General features: G+C 33.5%; 1 protein-coding gene across 1 annotated transcript in view; it reads left to right on the top strand.

Annotated features, from left to right (window-relative positions):
* Nucleotides 1–19263, top strand: part of LOC135330579 (gamma-2-syntrophin-like) — a 139356-nt gene that overhangs the window by 114133 nt on the left and 5960 nt on the right. The window contains exons 8-9 of the mRNA XM_064524491.1: nt 7701–7817; nt 18910–18981. Of these exons, the coding sequence (XP_064380561.1) occupies nt 7701–7817; nt 18910–18981 (189 nt within the window). The remainder of the gene's footprint in view (nt 1–7700; nt 7818–18909; nt 18982–19263) is intronic.

Genomic DNA, 19263 nt, shown 5'->3' with positions numbered 1-19263 from the left:
TTAACCCAAGGGGACTTCCTGATGCTTCCCTGTCATATATTTAGCCTGCCAGTTTATCCCGTTAATGTTTTATTAGTTCAGCAGTGCTAGACTGGAGTTGGCCAACCACTTTTTCCTGTACATTGTGTGCAATGTCCAGCAGTTTCTTACATTGTTACCTTGTTTGTTTAACCTCAGGCCAGAGCTGCATACCATAACTACAATGTCTCCTTTGTGACTTTTGATAAAGAGGCAAGCATTCTGGCCTATATGTTAATGTATAGGTGAGAGTACCTTGCAAAACAGAAGTGCAAAGTGTTCCAGCTAATTTTGTGCACTGTGCTGCAGAAAAGATTTTGACGAAAGGCTTTCCATGGTCTCTGTGGAAAGATTGAAAGAAATGGAGTTGTGTAAATTAAAGAAGAGAAGACAGGGAGGTATGAAAGAAGTCTTCAGAAATGGTAACCTGATCTTGCAGAATGGAAGAAAATAAATGTTCTTATGTGGTTGATCAGAGAATGACATGTGGAAAGAAGCAAGGAATGATGCTACACAAACTACATGTTATGATTCATGGAATTTTTGCTCCAGTTATGGATTGAAGGAGTTTCTATTTCCTCTACTCTTGAGGGTGAAGCAATTTGAGACTTTAATGGAGAGGGCAAAAAATGTCTTGAATTGTAATTATAGCACAGATGACTCATGTCAGACATGAGGAATAGACTTCTTCATCTCTGGTAAAGCTGATAAAGTGCTGGAATAGATTGTTGGAAGAAATTATAGAGTCTCCATTACTGGAGGTCCTTAAGAGGTTAAGAAAACATCTTTTAGAAATAAAATATGTATCATGGGTCCTGCATTTCAGAGCGGGTTTTAAACAATTTCTGAGAAGCCTCTTTTCGTCTCTGTTTTTGATGATTATATGAACCTAATTGTGAATAAGTTTTCAAATATGAGGGCTTTTCCCACTGTTCTTCATAGTAGAACTGCTGTCTCAGGCATGCCATGAACTCTGGCTTCATGCTGCAGATTCAGACACTGCACATACTCTTACAAGATCAAATTCTCTTTTTTCATTTTCATAAATTAGAGAAAAACATTTTACAATTATATCATATACGTGATAAATTTAGTTTCTCCAAACTTCAAAAGTTAGTCTTCAAAAGTTAGATTCTTGCAGACTATAGTTTTAGGACTCACACACCTGGAAACAGCAAGAGTAAACTCCTTTGAACATAATGCAACCACTTAAAGATAGAATTGAGATATTCCTTTGTAATTGTTCTTACTTTATTTGTATGGAAGGTCAGTTATGCACTTCTTAATGAAATTCTCTTGATCTGTTTCAGAGATTTTTCTGGGACCTCAACACTTTCACTTATAAAATAAAAGTTATTGGAACAAATAAACACCACTTCAAAGCACATAAACAGTTGAACCTCTAGTCAGATAGTTACAATGTAATTCCTCTGTGATGTAATATTACTATTATACCAATTTTGAAGATGGAGAAACTGTAGATAATAAGGTTAAGAAATTTGTCAAAGTTGATGGAACAAATCAATATATTCTGATTATCCTTGTTGCATTTCTGAACATATTTCAAAAATCTCACTGTGCCCTCTAAAACTAACACATTTCACAGTGTGTCATGGTGTTCGTATGTTCCAGTTTTCTCTCTTTAGAATGGAAAATATTTGTGTTAGTGAAATAGCTTGTATTAGCTTACTCTTTTAAAGTTGGAAGACTTCGAAACATTTGATTCTAGAAACTCTAGAATGGGTCAGACTAAAGAATTCTGTCTCAAAGACTGACCAATAGTTCCTATTGAAGAACTAAGTATATGAAACACAGTATTTAAACAGCATTTCTTACCCTAATATGTTGACCATAGCTTCCAGCTGTCATCTGGGTCTACAGATACTCTGACAGTGACTGGAACAATGTAATTCTGTTTTTTGTGAAAAATCATGTTCTCTGATTAAAGCTGTCTTCCTGATAATTTCATCGAGCTTCCATAAGCTCCTAGAATATAAAAAATTGTTAACAATTGTTCTTTATTCTCTGTTTCCATACCATTCTGACCTCTCCCTACTCTCTTTTCAATTTCTGCTCTCCAGGCTGAGTGCTGACCTACTGTATAGATTTCCTGTCTTTATGTCTGGACATCCGTATTGCCATTTTCTGTAGTTTTCTAGTTCTATTTGATCTCTCAATTTGATTTGTTTATTTCTGCTTTATGATTGTGAGAAAGAATCTAGAAGATATAGTCTTCTGCACAGGGAGCTCCTCTTCACAGCTTTTAGAACTAATTGCTTTTCTATTCAGTTTTATAGAACAGTGATTTCACTGGAATCACACTATACGATCAGTCCTTCTCCTTCAGGATGATTCTCCAATTAAAATTATGTTGACGCATTTTTAAGCAGAATTATCATGTGATTGATTAGGGGATAACATGCAGAAGGGAGCTGGGAGTAAATTTTCAGACTGAATTTTATTTTTGAGGATCTTTTTGCAGCAGCTATAGATTGATTTTTTTTTTAATTTTCCAGAACAGCAGAAGAAATAATTTGAGTCTTTATTAGGTGAGGAGTTGTTTTTTAAGCTCACTTTACGGTGGTTGTAATTTTGATAAAAAACTAAACAGAAATTTAAGAGAAGAGTAACTAAGGACCTGAGTTCTCCACTGTTACTTGGATTGGGTTCCTGCTGCACAAGTAGTCCCACTGATTAAAAAAAAAATACAAGAATATGTAGAAGAACAGGGCATCTACTAATAGGGAAGAACAAGAATCACAATAGTTAAATAAGGCTTGACCATCAGCTGTTGAGATATGAATGCTGCTTTGGGAGAGAGAAAAGGAACAACTGCCCAGCTCACTAATCATTACACCACATATGGTCTCCCAAAAGAAGAACATCTGAATATGTTCAAATATTGGAACTTTTGGTAATTTGGTCAAACACCGGAGCAAATTACCCAGACAGGTTGTGGAATCTTCATCTTTGACATATTCAAAAAAATATATATTATGTTATGTTATATTATTTCTGTTGATACTAAAAACTCATTTGGATAAGTCCCTGAGTAACCTGATCTACATTGGTACTGCTTCAAGCAGGAGGTTGGACAAGATGAGCTCCAGAGGTCTCTGTCAACCTAAATTATTCTATGATTCTGTTTGGATCTTTTTTTCTGAAAGGCTCCCAGATGTCATCAGAGAGAGCAATATGGGCTGTAATAACTGTTTTCACATACCATTTCTGGACAAGAAGCTGAGAGCTGGATAGTCTTGACTTTAGTACAGGTGTGCACCCTTCGTTAATTTTAGTCACACCTACTCCGGCGAAATGTATCTGACATTTAGCCATGGACACTGACCTACATGTACACTACTCATCAGGCGCTCATATCACATAGCGGGCAACTGTGCCACAGAATTCAAACTTTGGCCAGTAGATTTGGCATTACACTGAGCTATTGTATAAAAGGCAAACACAGGTGTATCACTTCCTGCTGCATTCAGAAAAGGATTTTTTTCAAAGGCAACTTATTGATAGCTGTTCTCAAGAGAAAGCTTTAGGTTTTAGATCCTATCTTGAAAGAGAAGGCTATTATGAAATAACCAGTAGGTTATTATGAGAAAAAGTGGGTGACATCATCCCCAGTTTTACCAGCAGCCCTGTAATGGAAACAGTAGTCACTACCCAAAGGACTCTGAATCCAAATTTGAAATAGGCAGCCAGCTCCTGGGAAAATGAATGAAGTCAGATGCATACCCATCTTCATGGTTTCCTATCTGTTAATGTGGACATGTTGCTTTTTGTGGTGTTCAAGTTGTGCCTAGCTTGGACTTAAAAAATTCCCTCTGGGGTTGAAGCATGTAAAAATAGGGTATCGTCATTTCTAAATTCCTCTGTAGTTTCATCCCTAAAACATGTTATTTTAAATAAATGTTAAATATGTCATTCTGACAGAAATGGATTAAGTTAAATACAATGGAAAACATCAATGTAATGCATCAGATCTTCTGGCAGGCCGTTTTGTTTTTTTTTTTTTTTTGAAAATTTATTATTTTCATGATAATTATGTATGTGAGAGGCCTGCAGGTCACAAAGATACAGAAAAATCTATTAGTCCCTCTCTCTCCCCCCTCCCCCCCACCAAGTACTAGTTAGAATATAAAGTCTGCCACTTGCTTTGGAAAAGACCAGAAAAAGAACTAAAGCTAAAATTAACGCAATATATACTTCTCTTAGCTTTCTTATATTTGCATTGTTCCATGATGCTTTATGATACAACATTAGTTTTTGACTTGCAGTCAAAGCTGGTTTCTATTGTAGATTCTTCTCCTTCTTTAACTAAATGAGCATTCTATCGCATCTGTTCTGACCTTTCATATGTCAGAGATCTACTTGATTTTCTTTAACTATTTTCCCCTTCAGTGTTTTGCTTCATTTACTTTTCATAGCTATTTAACTAACAGCACTACACACAAAATGTGCAGATAACTTTATTAAATGTAACACACGTTACGTTTCCAGTCATCTAGATGCTCTGTTCCTATAGCAAAACAGTAAGTGCAAATAAGAATATTCACTCATCTGCTGTCATCGGATTACATTTTGTTAGTGACATATTATCACCCCATAATGAGTGCCATTGCTCATTTTGTTCCTACAGGAACTTTTGTAAAGTATATTGGAACACTTTAGGAAATTAATAACACAGCAATGGTGAATGGGTACTTTTCCATGCAGTTTCAAATAGCAGTCTGAGATTGATCAAGAAAGGAGTGCTAAAAGCAGTGCTGAAAATGGGGTAGTTTGTAGTGTTATGCCAAATCAGCACTCCTTAAAATTTCAAATGGAAGGTTTTGGTCTAGTCAAAATCTCCCTAGCATACTTATCAACCACAAGCAGCTTATTATTGAGTGCCAATATTTGGTTGGTTTTTTTTTCCATACAGACTTCTGTTGAACTGAATAATTATTCTTCTACCCATTCATATGGCCTAAATGACCATTAAATAAACCAGTCAACAAGAAGGAGAGATGGAGAGAAAGTAAACAAATGTTAGATCTTTTTTTCATATTTTTTATAAAAGATGCGTAATTTTACTTACATATGTTAATTAAACACTGATTCTGATAAAATTCTTCTATTTTCTTTCTTTACTTTTTAGGCATTTTTTGTCTTTATAGTTGATTATAAATTTGTTATACTCTTTTCTTTATGGCTTTTTTTTCTCTCAGATTTATTTTTCTCCCTGATTTTTCCTTCTTCGCATGCCTGTATAGTGTCTTCTCTTTTGTTCTTTTCATTTTAATTTCATGTTTATTTTGTTTCATTATTTTCCATCTTACAATATTGGTGTCTTTCTCCTCCTGAATGTCCTTTCCCTTGTCTCTCTGGTTTGCATTTGCCTTTCCTCTTTCTCTTTTATACTCGTTAGCACTTACTTTCTAGTTTCCCCTTTTATTATCCTCAGTTAATTCAAATAACAGTAATGCAGCTCTAAACCCACTGAGCTCACTCCAAATCTTCCAGTAGCAATCATTCTTCAAACACGTAGCTTAACTTTATTTCTTCTTGTAGACAGTATCTCATTTCAGCAATCTGCATTTGAATCAGCTCAAATATTGCTTTCTCATAAATATACGAAAACTCTAAACCAAACAACCACTAAAACTTTTCGTGTCTTCTAGCCATATTATATTTCTTTCCCTAAATATATGTATGTACTGAGACTTCATACATTCAGTAAATTTTCTACAGGGGTATTCTTCTTTGACTTTTAGATCAATCTACCAATGGCTCCTTGTTGATTTTTTTTCACATTTTCATTAAAAAAAGAATGGACCAAGATGATGTAAGAATAGATACCTTTTAGAAAAGGCAAGAATTGCCAATAGATTTTTTTTTTTTTTTTTACTGGCACCTTTAATACTTAGGTAAGAGTCTCATAGTGTAAATATAGAAACCATAACCTTGTGATTTGAAAGGCTTTCAAAGCTTTTGAAGGGGGATTCTTTTCTTTAAATTCACATTGAACTATAACATACTAGCTAGTTTTTCTGGGTGAGTTTTTATTTTCTTTTGTAAGATAGAAATCAGCAAAGCATTTTTTCTTATTTCTACTGCTAGGCACAAAAATTGCTTCCTTATTCAAGAAACTATGTTGACAATCTGAAGCTAAGTAGTGGCTTTAAAAAAAATGGAAACCGAAAAAGCTGTTAATCAGTTTTGACATTTCTTGGCAATTATCATTAAATCAATCATCCAAAAAAACAAAAAAAATTTTCAGGGTTCTAAGACTGTTTGCTTTGATGATGTTATATTATTTGGGTTTTTTGATTTAGATCCTGTGTTTCTGGAACTGGACTTTTTAATTTGGCTGCTCATTTCAGTCAAGCAGAGTAATAAGCTGTCCAGTGTATTCAAAGTGTAACTGAAGTATTGCTCTTTTTTTCTGTAGTCTTTGAAGAAATAGAACAAATAAATGACCTCATGATGATCCATATACTTGTTTCTATAAGAAATTAAATGAGCGATATTACAAAGTTGCAATCAGTTAATAGAAAGACCATACTCTCCAAAAAGGTTTCACAGTCCCCCCAAAATCTAGTCCAGTGAATATGTTTTTGTATAATTTTGGGTTTTTTGGTCTGGGGTTGAAAGAGATTCCATCATACCAAGGCAGATTATCACTGAGTTTATAGGTGCTAATAGTTATAAAAATCTGTTTGCAGTGTGGAAAAGGATATACTTGAAACCAAGACTTTTGATTCTGACCTACCACAAGTAGTCTGGTCACAGCATCATGTGGCTACAATAAAAATAGTAATAGTACATTTCCATTTTAGTAAAACACTTAGAGCACAAGCCCAAAATATATGTCTGCAGCTGATCAGAAAATGTAATCTATAATGTAAAGGGACATATTATAATACTGTTAGAGCAAAGTTATGTGATGAGTGAAACTGACATTTAATTTTACTACAACATAAAGCACATATCCTTCTTATGTGATAAAGTTAATCCAAAAAAGGTATATAAAGAAAGAATCAATGTGACAAAGGCACTTTATTAGCAACAACAAAGGTGAGCGTACAGAAAGTTTTTTTCAGATAAATCTTGTGACTTATTCAGCTGTCTCTCTTAAGAGGTATGTGTCACAGAGGTTCTAGGTTGTCCAGCTTTTTACTGTCCTAAAGGTAAAGTAGAATCTAGAGTACTGGCTGTACTATTTTAGTACACCCAGCTTTTCTGCTGGCTAAAATGAGAGTCTGCTGAAACATATGTAGGTGACTTTTTAAAAGGAGATTATCTTTGGAACCTTCTAATATGGTTGAATTAATCATATTAGAACACCTAATTTTACGATAATAACTATGCTTAATTTTTACATATTAAATTTCCCCTTTCCTCCATGGCTGGCACACAGCATACCAGCATGGATACAACTTTGCTGCCTGGAATAGAATCAGGATTCAGAAAACCTGTTCAATATGGATTATGTCTCTTCAAGGACTTTTGACACACTGGAATGGTTAAAAGGTTAAGAGTGTGATAGCAATGGAAGGGCAGTTTAGAAGCAGGGAATGATGCATCCAAATCTAAGACACTCTTCCCTGTGGAAAGATTTGACCTATTCAGGTCTGTCTTATGCCTTGCTAGAAAAATGAGCTTTAATTTTCAATGACTTTGTTTTACAGGTCATACATATGGGATGGGTAAATGAGAAACTTGAAGGAACTGATTCATCTCAGCTCTACAAATTCAAGTTTCTGGCACTGAAGGGTTCATCCTTCTACATTTTCAGCACTCCACCGGTAAAAATATATACACATATATATATACTTTGGGGGAGGATTTAACTGTAGATGGAAACCTGTTTGTTATGTCTGGGTTTATTTTTTCCTACCAAGTAGAGTTGTCAGCTGAGATTTCAAAAACAGTTAAAGCCATAGATGCCACTATGTTTCAGTAAGCTTTAGATATCTAACCTTTTTCAAGGTCCTCTGAAAATCCTACCATATCTGGATATCTCAATAAATTCTTAATAGAGAACATTTGTGTTACTTTTTTAAGTTGTTGTGTTCAGATTCTTTTCTGGTTGGTTATAGTCAAAATTTCATATCTTACATTTATTCTGAGGCATTTTTCCAGGTGTAATGACTTGGTAGTTACTCTGTTTTCTTAAAGATAGTCACATCATGAAATACACCACCGATACTAAAGTTGTGAATTTTACATACAGGCTAGGGATTGAACTATTACAGAGAATCTAATCCTAAATGTACAGTTTGAATAAGTGACAACATCCTGCTTTGATTATTTCCATAGCTAAAAACTAGAATCGTATTTCATAACAGATGACTTACCTAATACCACTGTAAAACACTAAAAATTAATTTAAAAGAAGGGAAGAGAAATGAACTGGAAAATTCTCGGCTCCTAAAAGTGACCCATAAATACCACATGGAAACTTTTTTATGCTTTCTTTCTCCCTTCAGAGAGCCATTGCTTTAAATACATCACAAAGAACAAAATGTAGAATTAAAATACATTTGCAGCTAAATAGCTTTCTTAATTCTTGATCAGAAAGTGGTCAGTCTCCTGATTTCTTCAGCAGAAGCAAAAGCAAATCTGATTTTTTATGTGTACCACCAGCATACCTTTGTGAAGTACTTACTCTTTGAACCTTATTTATGAACAGAAGCAATTAATAACAGTCTCTTTCTCTAGACTGAAATTCTAAACCCAGTGATTCCTATAAACTTCTAACATTTATAAATGGCAAATTAATAGTACTTTTCTTAAAATGAGAGAACACATCTGGAAAAATTTTTTTTTTTTCCTTTCTGCAAAAGAATATTCATGTTTATATGTTAAGTTGAGGAACTAAAATCTTATTCAGTTACTAGAATCCAATTATAGTGAAAAACAAAACAAAAAAGTAAATAAATAGCACACCAATTATTCATGTGTCTTTAACTTTATGAATTTCAATTATGATGTTCAGACCTATTTTGGAAGGAAAATTTTTGATATAATTAAAACTATCTATCTAAATGATACTAATTGAGAATAAACTACTTCATTTATCATATTCTACTAAGAACAGGCAAGTCAGGATAAATGTTTGTTAGCATTTTTACCATCTTATTTGTCACTATCTACTACACTCTACAGTGTTTCTGTGCAACATATTTGTAGAAACAATGGCTTTTCAAAAAAAAGGAACAAAGGTGACCCCTTTGGTCATGGTGTTACGTCATCGCAGTAATCAGATGCACTTAGGTGTACAATGTCAATGACAGAATGCATAAATCCCAAAACCCATTGACCAGTTTTCCTGATCTGTAATCACACCACAGATGTTTTATATCAGGGAATTAAAAAAAAAATAAAAGAAAGGAAATTGGCAGTTTCCGTTTAGAATTCAAACCTGGATCTCGAGCCACAAGCTGGCTGGGGCTGCCCCAGCTGTCACCAGGACCTTGCTCCCTCAGAGCAGGGGGACGGGCCCCAGCAGCCAGGCCAAGCCCAGCCCTGTCCCACCAGCAGCCCTTGCCAGCACCAGCCCTGGGGAGGCCCTGGCCCATGTTGCATCCTGAAACTGGTTCTATATTGCATGTCCAAGCACGAGTAACTTTGTAGCTTCAAACATAAATCCCCACAAGAAGCCTTACACTACTTTTAGTGATATTTAATTATGCTGCTCTTATTATCCCCACTGATTTTTTTTTACTACATTAAGTGAAATATAACAAATGGACTGTTCTACTACAAAAATATTAATATTGTTATCTTGCCTGATCTTTAAATGTTTGCCATTATGTTTTATTTCAGACATGTTTCTCTGATGCTATGCTATTGACAATGCCACACTGTAGTGTACATGAAGTAGATGATGTACAAGTCATATAGTTAGTTGTAATGACCTTATCCATAATTTATAACTGCTTATAAAAACATCTAATACAATTTTTACTCTATTTCTTTGTGTATAAGAGATCATATGGGGGCAAATACAGTTTCTAACTTTCAAAAGAATAAACAAAATACGGCTACCAATGAACAAAATTCAAGAAAAGTACAGATCAAGTACGGATTTTGTAATTTCAGAGAAGCTACTATAGAGAGTAGCGTTCTATTTATACTCTGCTTAAACAGTTTCTCAGATGGTGCTTTCAAAAATGTAGACGCTTCCCAGTAAGAACAGATATCAAGAACAGAGTTGCTTACCACAGTAACAGAAATGGGCTAGAAAACTCAGCTGTGATGTGTAGACCAGGGAGTTTTCTAGCTCCATGATGAGGAACAAGCCATTTTCTAAAAGGCTGTATGATATCTTCTGTCCTCTCCAAGAAGAAGTGTTATTTAACATCTTCCATGCTGGAAAAAGCTCATAGGCTTATTCTTGTTTGACTGTAATGGGCGCATTTTCAACTTTTTCTGTTTTCAGTTGTGCATATAATTTCATTTGCATGGTTTGTCACTATGAACTGATGAGAGGTTCTACATGTACACAGAGATATGCATGTACAGATACAAAACCCAGCACCTGTTCATGATGGAGTGAAACATTGTCACATATGTTTGGCATGGTGTGCATAGCTGTAGCTGTATGCAGGAGAGTTTTATATACAGAAATTGGTGATGTGCTGAAACGCTTTTACATTTAGACCTAATGATAGTAATCGAAATGTCTTTTACGTAAATACGCCTATGACTTATAGGTCATAACTTATGACACTTCCTATCATAGATTTAATATCCACAAAGGCCTTGGAAAAGAGATAATTAGGTTTCATATCAGATTTAGCAAAGTCATTTTTTTGTGTCATCAGATGCTGTATATTCTCATGTTTTCCTGTTTTAAGTAGAAGTAAAATATACATGACATCTGCACACTTTCTTCCCCAGAATCTTCACTGGCCCTAGAAGTGCATCTTTTCTGTAGTTTATAGAGACAAATAGACTGATATGATGTTCTCAGAGTTTAAATAGCTTGGGCTGTGAAAGTTCAAAAAGCAGATGCTTGGGAATGGCTGCAGCAGGCACTGACCTATAATTGAGACTGAACTGAAGAATGTGTAATTTGTGTTTATAAGGCATAAGCATGGATCTACTGCCTGTGTTTACTCCATTCATTTCAAAAATTTCTTCCTGTTGTTTTTATGTCAGTCTGGTTAGTTAATTATACACTCTGTAACAGAATTCTTATCCACCCACTTTACAATATGTGAATCTTTCTGGATCAAGATCATTCCTGAATAAAGCCAATGAGTTTATGGTGAAGTTGCAGCTTAATGCTGAGACTAGAATATCTATAATATTTGTATTGAGGTCTGCTCTGCCTAAGAAGTGTTTTATTGGGGTTCCTGTTTTATGCAACAGTATCAGGACAAAACTTGGCAGATTTAGCGAAACTAGATTTTAGATTGCCCTTATGGAAAATGGATAAAGATATGGTAGGTGCCGTAAATATTACAGAATAGATAACTCAAGGGGAAACAACTCTTCGAGTCATTACCAGTGTAAGATTTGTCAATTATTCTGTAATCATGGCTGGCTCTAGGGGATAATTAAGGGCTAAAAATGCATGCATTTTTATTGCAGCTGATGGAGTCTGAATTATTGCCCTCTAGATGTTACCATATATAAATAAAACAGCAAACAGATGTGATTACAAAGTGCTTTCTATAAGCTGTTATTATGCTGTTTCCACTTATAATTGTATTTACTGTAAAAATATTTTAGTTCAGTTATATCCAAGGAATTCTGGGAGATTTTCTTTTTTGCAAGATAATACTTTAATTCTGAAGAAGCTAATTTTTTAAAAGAGTGGAAATTTATCCAAGAATATAAACATGACCGACAGTGAAGAGAAGATCTTGTTATCTCATCGTATACATAATTTGATTAAAAAATTAAAAATTCTTAAATAAAGATATGAAAAATTGAGTCTTTATTTTGAAATTATTATGAAGACTCCATCCTCAAAATTTATGTTTCGGTTATATAGATATACAAATGAAAAAAATGTAGTGGTTACAATAGGCATGTATAAATTAAAACAATTCCTTCTCTGTAGAGTTCATTTTGATCTTAAGGCAATATACTAGACATCTAAGAACTAATGCATAATCAGCAACCTACAGCCTGTTCTCAAATCCGTCTGAAAACCAAATTTGCTGCACGATGTAGATGTTCATTAACTTCAAGACAAGAAATTCTTCAAGGCAAAAATACAGTCAGTTTGAGTTTGGCAGATGATCACCTCTGCTGAAACAACTAGGAAAGTGGAAAGTGAATATGAATATTACGTGAAATGACAACAGTGATGGCCCTCAGGAGACAAACTGCCAGTTGTTTTAGAAAGAGTTATGTTTGTCTAGAGGAAGCAGATTCTCCATCTCTCATTCAGATAAGTGCATTAATCACTGACTATTATATATAATAGCACATCTAGAACCATATCCTGTGTTAGATTACTGATTCTGTGATCATCTTTGTTATCTGCCATTAACCTGTTATTTCAGGCTCTGCTCATCACTGGTCACTGGATTTCCCTTTAATTTGCATGTGATTTTCCTGAATAAGTATCACTGATAGTTGCTGCCTGTGAGAATTTTTTTCTTATTAGAAATATTTAACAACTTTCAGGGCGTTAATGACTGATTGGAAAAGCTTGGTAAAATAATGCTAAATTGCAAAACTGAGGCACATATTCAGTTTTGTATGGAAATTTCAGTGACTTGTAACTTGAAATTGGCAAAATAGCTGAAGCAGAATATATTATTGCTTATTTTGTTACTGTAGTTCTTAGTAATTATAGTCCTGGACCAATATTTCAGAGTTTTGTTGCTGTTCAGAGAAGGTTCAACAAAAAGGTCTCTTCTCCAGAAAACCTGAAATGTAACTATGAGAGAACAGAATGAGAGAACAGATATGGGGTAGATAGAGAAAGACAGGGGGATATAAAAGGACAGTATTGGTAATAACCCACAACCCAAGTTCACAAAAGTATTGGTATAAAATTTGTGAGTAGTCTACAAATAGAAACTACATGAAGTAGTGTAGAGTGTTAGTGGTGAAGAGAAATGGAGTGGATGTATTTGTGAGGTAGTGAGAAAGGAGTTTTCTGAACTTTTTATAAAAGCCAAGAGGAATGCCAAGGAAAGATTTTTCTTTTTTCTTTCTTTTTTTCCTTTTTACAGCCAACAGAGATGTGCCTGAAACAGGACATACACTCTTTTTTGACCTTCCCAAGATCCAAAAAAACTCCTAGATCACATCATTGATCATAATTCACTTAAAGAAGCTGAAACAATAAGGCTGTTTGTCAAAGAATGTTCTTCCTGCATCCCTAAAGTAGCTTATCTGACTGCATTTAACAGATTTACAGATTTAATTCACAGATACCGTATTTACAGTTTAAAATTATGACACACTTTTGAAACTATCAAATATGAAAAACACCGTATCACAAATAAAAAATTATTTTTAGGGCTATGTTACTATGCAAGCTTTATTTTATTACATTCCGAAAGCATCTGATAAATTTCTGTCTATTTTCAAATCTTGAAAAAGTTCTGAATTCATATCCTAGAAGAAATTGGGAAGACATTATTCAGTGAACAAAATTTTCAAAAACATTCATTTAATAACAAAGTAGTTGAGATTTACTTGAAAATTTCCAGAAAAAAATATTTTGTGTTCACAGAATAAGTGCTGTAATTGTGGGGAAGTTGTACTGTTTTGTTTTTCCTATCTTCTTCTTCCTCGTAGTTTAATATCATTTTTAGGTTCCAGTTTTAAAGTAATCATATCTTTGAAGCTGTTGTGGTAGTCTTTAATGTGTTTTTTGAGATGATTAGATAAATAGCACTGAAGTGACTCAAGTGAAGACAGTTGACCGTCTATCCTACTTTTATTTTTAACAAAAGGAATAAATGCAACAGTACTATGAAAGCAATAGAAATAGTTATGAAGCTAATATACTCTATTTTATCAGTCTTTTACCTTGGACAAAAAATTACAGAGAAGAAAAGTACAGGTAATTTAATTGGTACATGAACAGTACTTTGATATGAAAGAGTACCGCTATTTAAGTGGTAAGTATTGGCAATTGTAATTGTAATTGTACGTTGTGTATATTGCCAATGTAACATAATAGGAATTGAGCTGCAGTGCGTAGCCATGGATGCTTTCAGTGGACTTTCTAACTCTACATATAAATCCTTATTTCTTTAGTTCACATCTTTGCTTGGCTCTGACTACTCTTTACTGTGTGTTTTGTAGCATCTAGTTCAGGTTGTTTTAGACATCTTTAGGTTCCTACTGTTATATCATAGTTCACATCAGGAACATCTCTTGATATATCTTTTTCTTTTTAAAGTTTATATATAATTTTTGAAATTTTTTCTTGGATGATTTTTTCCCCTTTCATGAAGAAGCCAGTGAAGTGAATACTATTGACCTGGAAGTATTTCATCTTTTTGTCTTTACCTTTGTAAATATTTTTAGATTGATTGGATAATTCTGCTTACTTGTCAGATAGTGAAGCTCCTCTGTAGTCCAGGTATTAAAATCTTTTTCATTTTTTCCCTAAGTTTTATTCTTTAAATATATTAAAATTTGTTAATATTATTTAGGTACTGTAAATTTCCAGAATCAGGTTCAGTGTTCACAGAAGCCAAAGAGTATGTTCCTTTTGCCTTCAGTGAGTTTTAGATTAGGTCTAGGTATAGTCATGCTACAATTTTTAATTAAGTGTGATGCTCCCTTATATATGCCCCAAAATTATATTGACTGTATCTTCTTCTTTATGTTCTATATCTGTAGTGTAATCCTTTAGTATGTTTTGTTGGGTATCATTGCAGAATTCTCTTCTAAGGAATAACTGTTGTTCAGTTTGTTGTCTAACACATGGATACATATGTCCTGTATGCATGTGTCAAAATGATTTTAATTTTGTTGTTTTCTCTCTCCTGTTCTAAAATCTTAACAGTGTTTTTAAGAAAAATCAATGAATTATGTGCCCATTTAGAGCTAAGTATATTTTGAATTTGAGCATTCTTCTGAACTGATGTTCAGATTACTTGGTCTAAATACTTAAAACGAGAAGGCTTGAACAGTGTAGTTTAGTTTCTTAAATCCATTAGAATGCCTTTTTTAAAAATGAGGAGCTCACAGAAACTCACACTGAAGGAAAAAGTACCTGTTAAACACTTAGCACTTTTGAAAATCAGGTCTGTTATTCCAGTATCTCTTTATGGATTTAGAATTGTCACTTCAGGTTATATCTTTGTTCATTTGTATTATCCCTGTGTCCTCATGGGTGTTCATGTGGCCTTTCATCTGAGCTCAGCATCATCTGCCAGTTTATGAATGTGTTATTTTACACTCTTTCTGAAGGAATAAATATAACCAAATATCTACAAAAACAGTATTCAATAACTTTTACAATTTTTCACCAGGTAGTGCATTGAGTTAGCTAGGAGTTGGCTATACACCTGAAAAATGCTCAACAATGCAATTCTTTCTAATACTGTATAATTAGACTTTCACCATATTGTTGTGAATAATAGCATTCAGTTAAATTTGGTTATAAATTCATGTATTAGACAAGAGTTAGGTGGAAGCTGACTGAATGCTACTAGGTATTCTCATATATTTTCACACTAGTTTTTACTCTTTGTGAGACCTAAATTCACATGAACGAAAGTGTGTCTCAGTCTTAATTGACCCATTCTGAATATAACTTTCTGAGATATTTTGTCAAATGCTTTGTTAAAAAGTAAATATGTTGTCATTTTAAAACAATTCCAAAATATTGCAATGTATGGAATATTTAGAGGAACAATTCCAAAAGACAATAATGAGGAAAACTTCTTTATTGCTTAAGGAATATATTTCAGTGTCTCATTTATCTTAGACCTATTTATTAACTGTGTTATGATGGATATGCTCATGATAAATTGAGACATCTTTTAAAATAAATGAAGTGTATTGCACTTTTTGTGAACTCTTCTGATTCTTTGCAGCTTTTCTCATTGACTAGAAGTATATGATCACTTGCGATATTTTTAAAGCAATGCAGACTATAACAATAACATTTTAAACTTAGACATTCTAGGATAGTTCTAAGGAGAAAACTATAAATAATGTCAACTGCCCCTTTGGATTCCAACATCTCTTTGCATTATGTTTATTTCCCTTCCTTAAAATCCCTCCAAATGTCATTTGTGTTCTCCTGATGACCTTGCACACTGTGATATTCAGGCTGTTTCACTCTTGGCTGTAAGTATGGTAGTTTTTCCTTGATACACACAGTAAAATAAAGACTTGGCTTATATAGCTGTTGATTGTGATCTATCATCCCTTGCTATCTCTGCACAAAAGGTCATAAGAGGTTACAGAGAGTCAAAGGATGAAAGAGATCCACAGGATAATGGGGAGAATTCTGAAGTATTCACAGTGAATTTAATGGCACAGCAGTGTTACCAGTGTCCATGGCAGCATCATTAACAGAAGCAAAAAACCCTAGCAGTTTAAATTAATCTTCAGGAATCAAAACAGAAGGTAGGAGCAAATGAAAATTCAGTTGTCTGGACAACTTTTAAGTTATACCCTCTGTCATTAAGTTCACTTTCATAAACAGCAAATTAAGCAGGTGCTTCTGCTTTTATGTCTTGTCTAGCCACTAATAGGGATGGAGGATTCTCATACTTTTAACTGAGAATGAAAAGAAATTTTTTCCTTCCAGAAACTCAAGACCAAATAATGAACTAGATATCACTCTGCTATAAATCTTATTTTGCAAGAAGCATTGAGATCTTTTGAGAGTCAACAATAATGGGACAGAACCTGTTATCTTTAATTAGTTTATTTTCAAAACGACTATCAAAGTAAAAAAGACTTCCCTTTAAATAAGAATCAAGGAAAGACCTGCAGTACTTAGCCCGATGTCAGCATGTTTGAATGTACGGCATTCCCTTATGAATCTGCCATAATTCCTCAGTTCCAGTTGCTTCTAATCTTGTGTTATTGCCAACTCCTAACAATAATTAAAAATCAAAATTCAAATAAAATATTGATTGCACCTCACTAGAAAGAAAATAGTAACAGAATATTTAACATCAGTAATGTATGACTCCAAAAATTACTGCACTTTATAAAGTAATGGGAGGACAAGTGTAATATTTAAAATTGCTTTAAATTGGTTTTCTAAAGCAGCTGACATTAGATTAAAATTAGACAAAGTTCCTTTAAGGTAGTATTAAGTACTTTTAAAGTTATCATTAAGTAATGTCTTGAGCTTTAATTTATGATGAAACAATGCTTATAATATTACAGAAAGAATTGTATTGCATTGTATTTAGGTGATTTTTTAATTTAATTTTTAAAATATAAAAACTGTCAAATGGACAACCATGGAATATGAGTCCCTTTACATCCTGAAAAGATGTGGTGATACAGCTTTCACTTCCAGGGGTCTTCAGTCTCGTTTGTAATATGTGATTCATCTCAACTAAGTTTGGTTTTCTGAAAGCTACATATCTAATCTAAAGTAGTTACCAACTTCTATATCCAGTGACAGAAAAAGAAAAAGCATTTCCACAGTCTGTTCATAAACCCTATGGCAAGGATGTAAGACAACCTGGAGGAACCACTGTCTTGTCTTTTTTTTTTTCTTTCCCAAACATGAGGGAATTAAAATTAGATTTATGAAGAATTAGATTAGATTGTTAATATTACACACTTCTGATATCTAAATTTAAGTGAGATGTTTTGCATGCTGGGAAGAAAGATTTTAGGTAAATTCTGGAACACTGCTTTTAAACTCATAGCTGTGACAGATATGTGGCAATAATGCCCATTAGTTCCTGTTGGAGTGGACACAAGAGCATATAAGATTAGACAGAAATTAACACTGAGTTCACATTACTCTTCAAACAGCATTCAGGTGAAATAACTTTTAGTTACTGACAAAAATCACCACAGTCTGCTCCTGAGTTTTGTGGTGCTTTTCAGAGTTCGGTTTAGTCACATTCTCCATGTATCTGAACAGTCATACCTGTGCATTCACCAAGAAAAAAAACATGACTTTGCTGTAAATAATATAAAGAAAATAATGTGTATTTGCCTTGTATTTTTTATACTTAGAGGTTCATGTTTTTTTTCTTGAACTGCATAGGCTAGATCCTGTTTTTAAAATAAAGCAGATGATTAAGACATGACCTAGACATTAGAGAGAAAAACTTCAAATATCATTCCAACTGTCAAGCTATAGCAGCCATTAATGTCAACAGGATACTGTAACAAAATCAAAAGAAAACAAAAAATTCCATTTCTTTTTAGTATGAAGAAATATAGGCACACAGCTGACATTCTTTCTAATGTCAGATATTGTAAATATATAGTCCTTTTTCATTTTTAATATAAAATTAAGGTCCTCGTGTTCTAGTGTATGTGAATTCAAAGCTGAATTTAGGATCACATCTTGGTTTATTGATTTAAAATTTTTATTAAATTGGGGAGTGCATTTGAATGACTCTGAATTTGAGAAAGTTCTGTCTGTTAGCATTTTGTAAAATAAATATGGTTATGTACCTCACCACAGAGATTACAAAGAGGTTTCCATCATACTGAAGTAATAATAGAAAAAATGTAATTAAATATGTTTTAATTTTAGTAAGAACCTTCTAGGTTCTGTTTCTTTAAAAATGAAATGCTATTTGGCAGTCTTTTTTAAATCCTGGATATTAAGTGTAGTAACGTTTGAATATTTTTATAGTATCCAGTAGAATAATCATTGGTAAAATCTTTTTAATTTTTCATCTTTTCATAATTTTAATAGAAATATGTAAAAAGAAATATGTTTTTTAATATTTTCTTTTGATATTATAGGTAAGCACACTAGACTGGGTACGAGCTGAAAAAATCTATAACCTCTGTGAGGTTCTGTTTAAAATTCACAAGGTAGGTTTCCCAAAAATTACGATTATGCTATTTAGTAAAAAGAGTTTACCTCTTCAGGTTAATGATGATCTCAAGTTAAGATTAACTGGTAGTAGCTAACATTCAAGTAGTTTATCTGTTGTTATAAAGCCTATTCTTTGCAGCAGCTGCATTGTCTATGTAAGTATAAGAGACTACAGCAAATGGATTAGGTTCCAAGCGAGCAACTTACTAAAATACTTCCAAATTGAAGACATTTTTCAGTATTACAGCCAGCCATGTCAATTATGAATGAAACAAACA

Source organism: Dromaius novaehollandiae, chromosome 22, assembly GCF_036370855.1.
Source record: "Dromaius novaehollandiae isolate bDroNov1 chromosome 22, bDroNov1.hap1, whole genome shotgun sequence".
Classification (NCBI taxonomy): domain Eukaryota; kingdom Metazoa; phylum Chordata; class Aves; order Casuariiformes; family Dromaiidae; genus Dromaius; species Dromaius novaehollandiae.
This window is presented reverse-complemented; position numbering and strand designations above follow the sequence as displayed.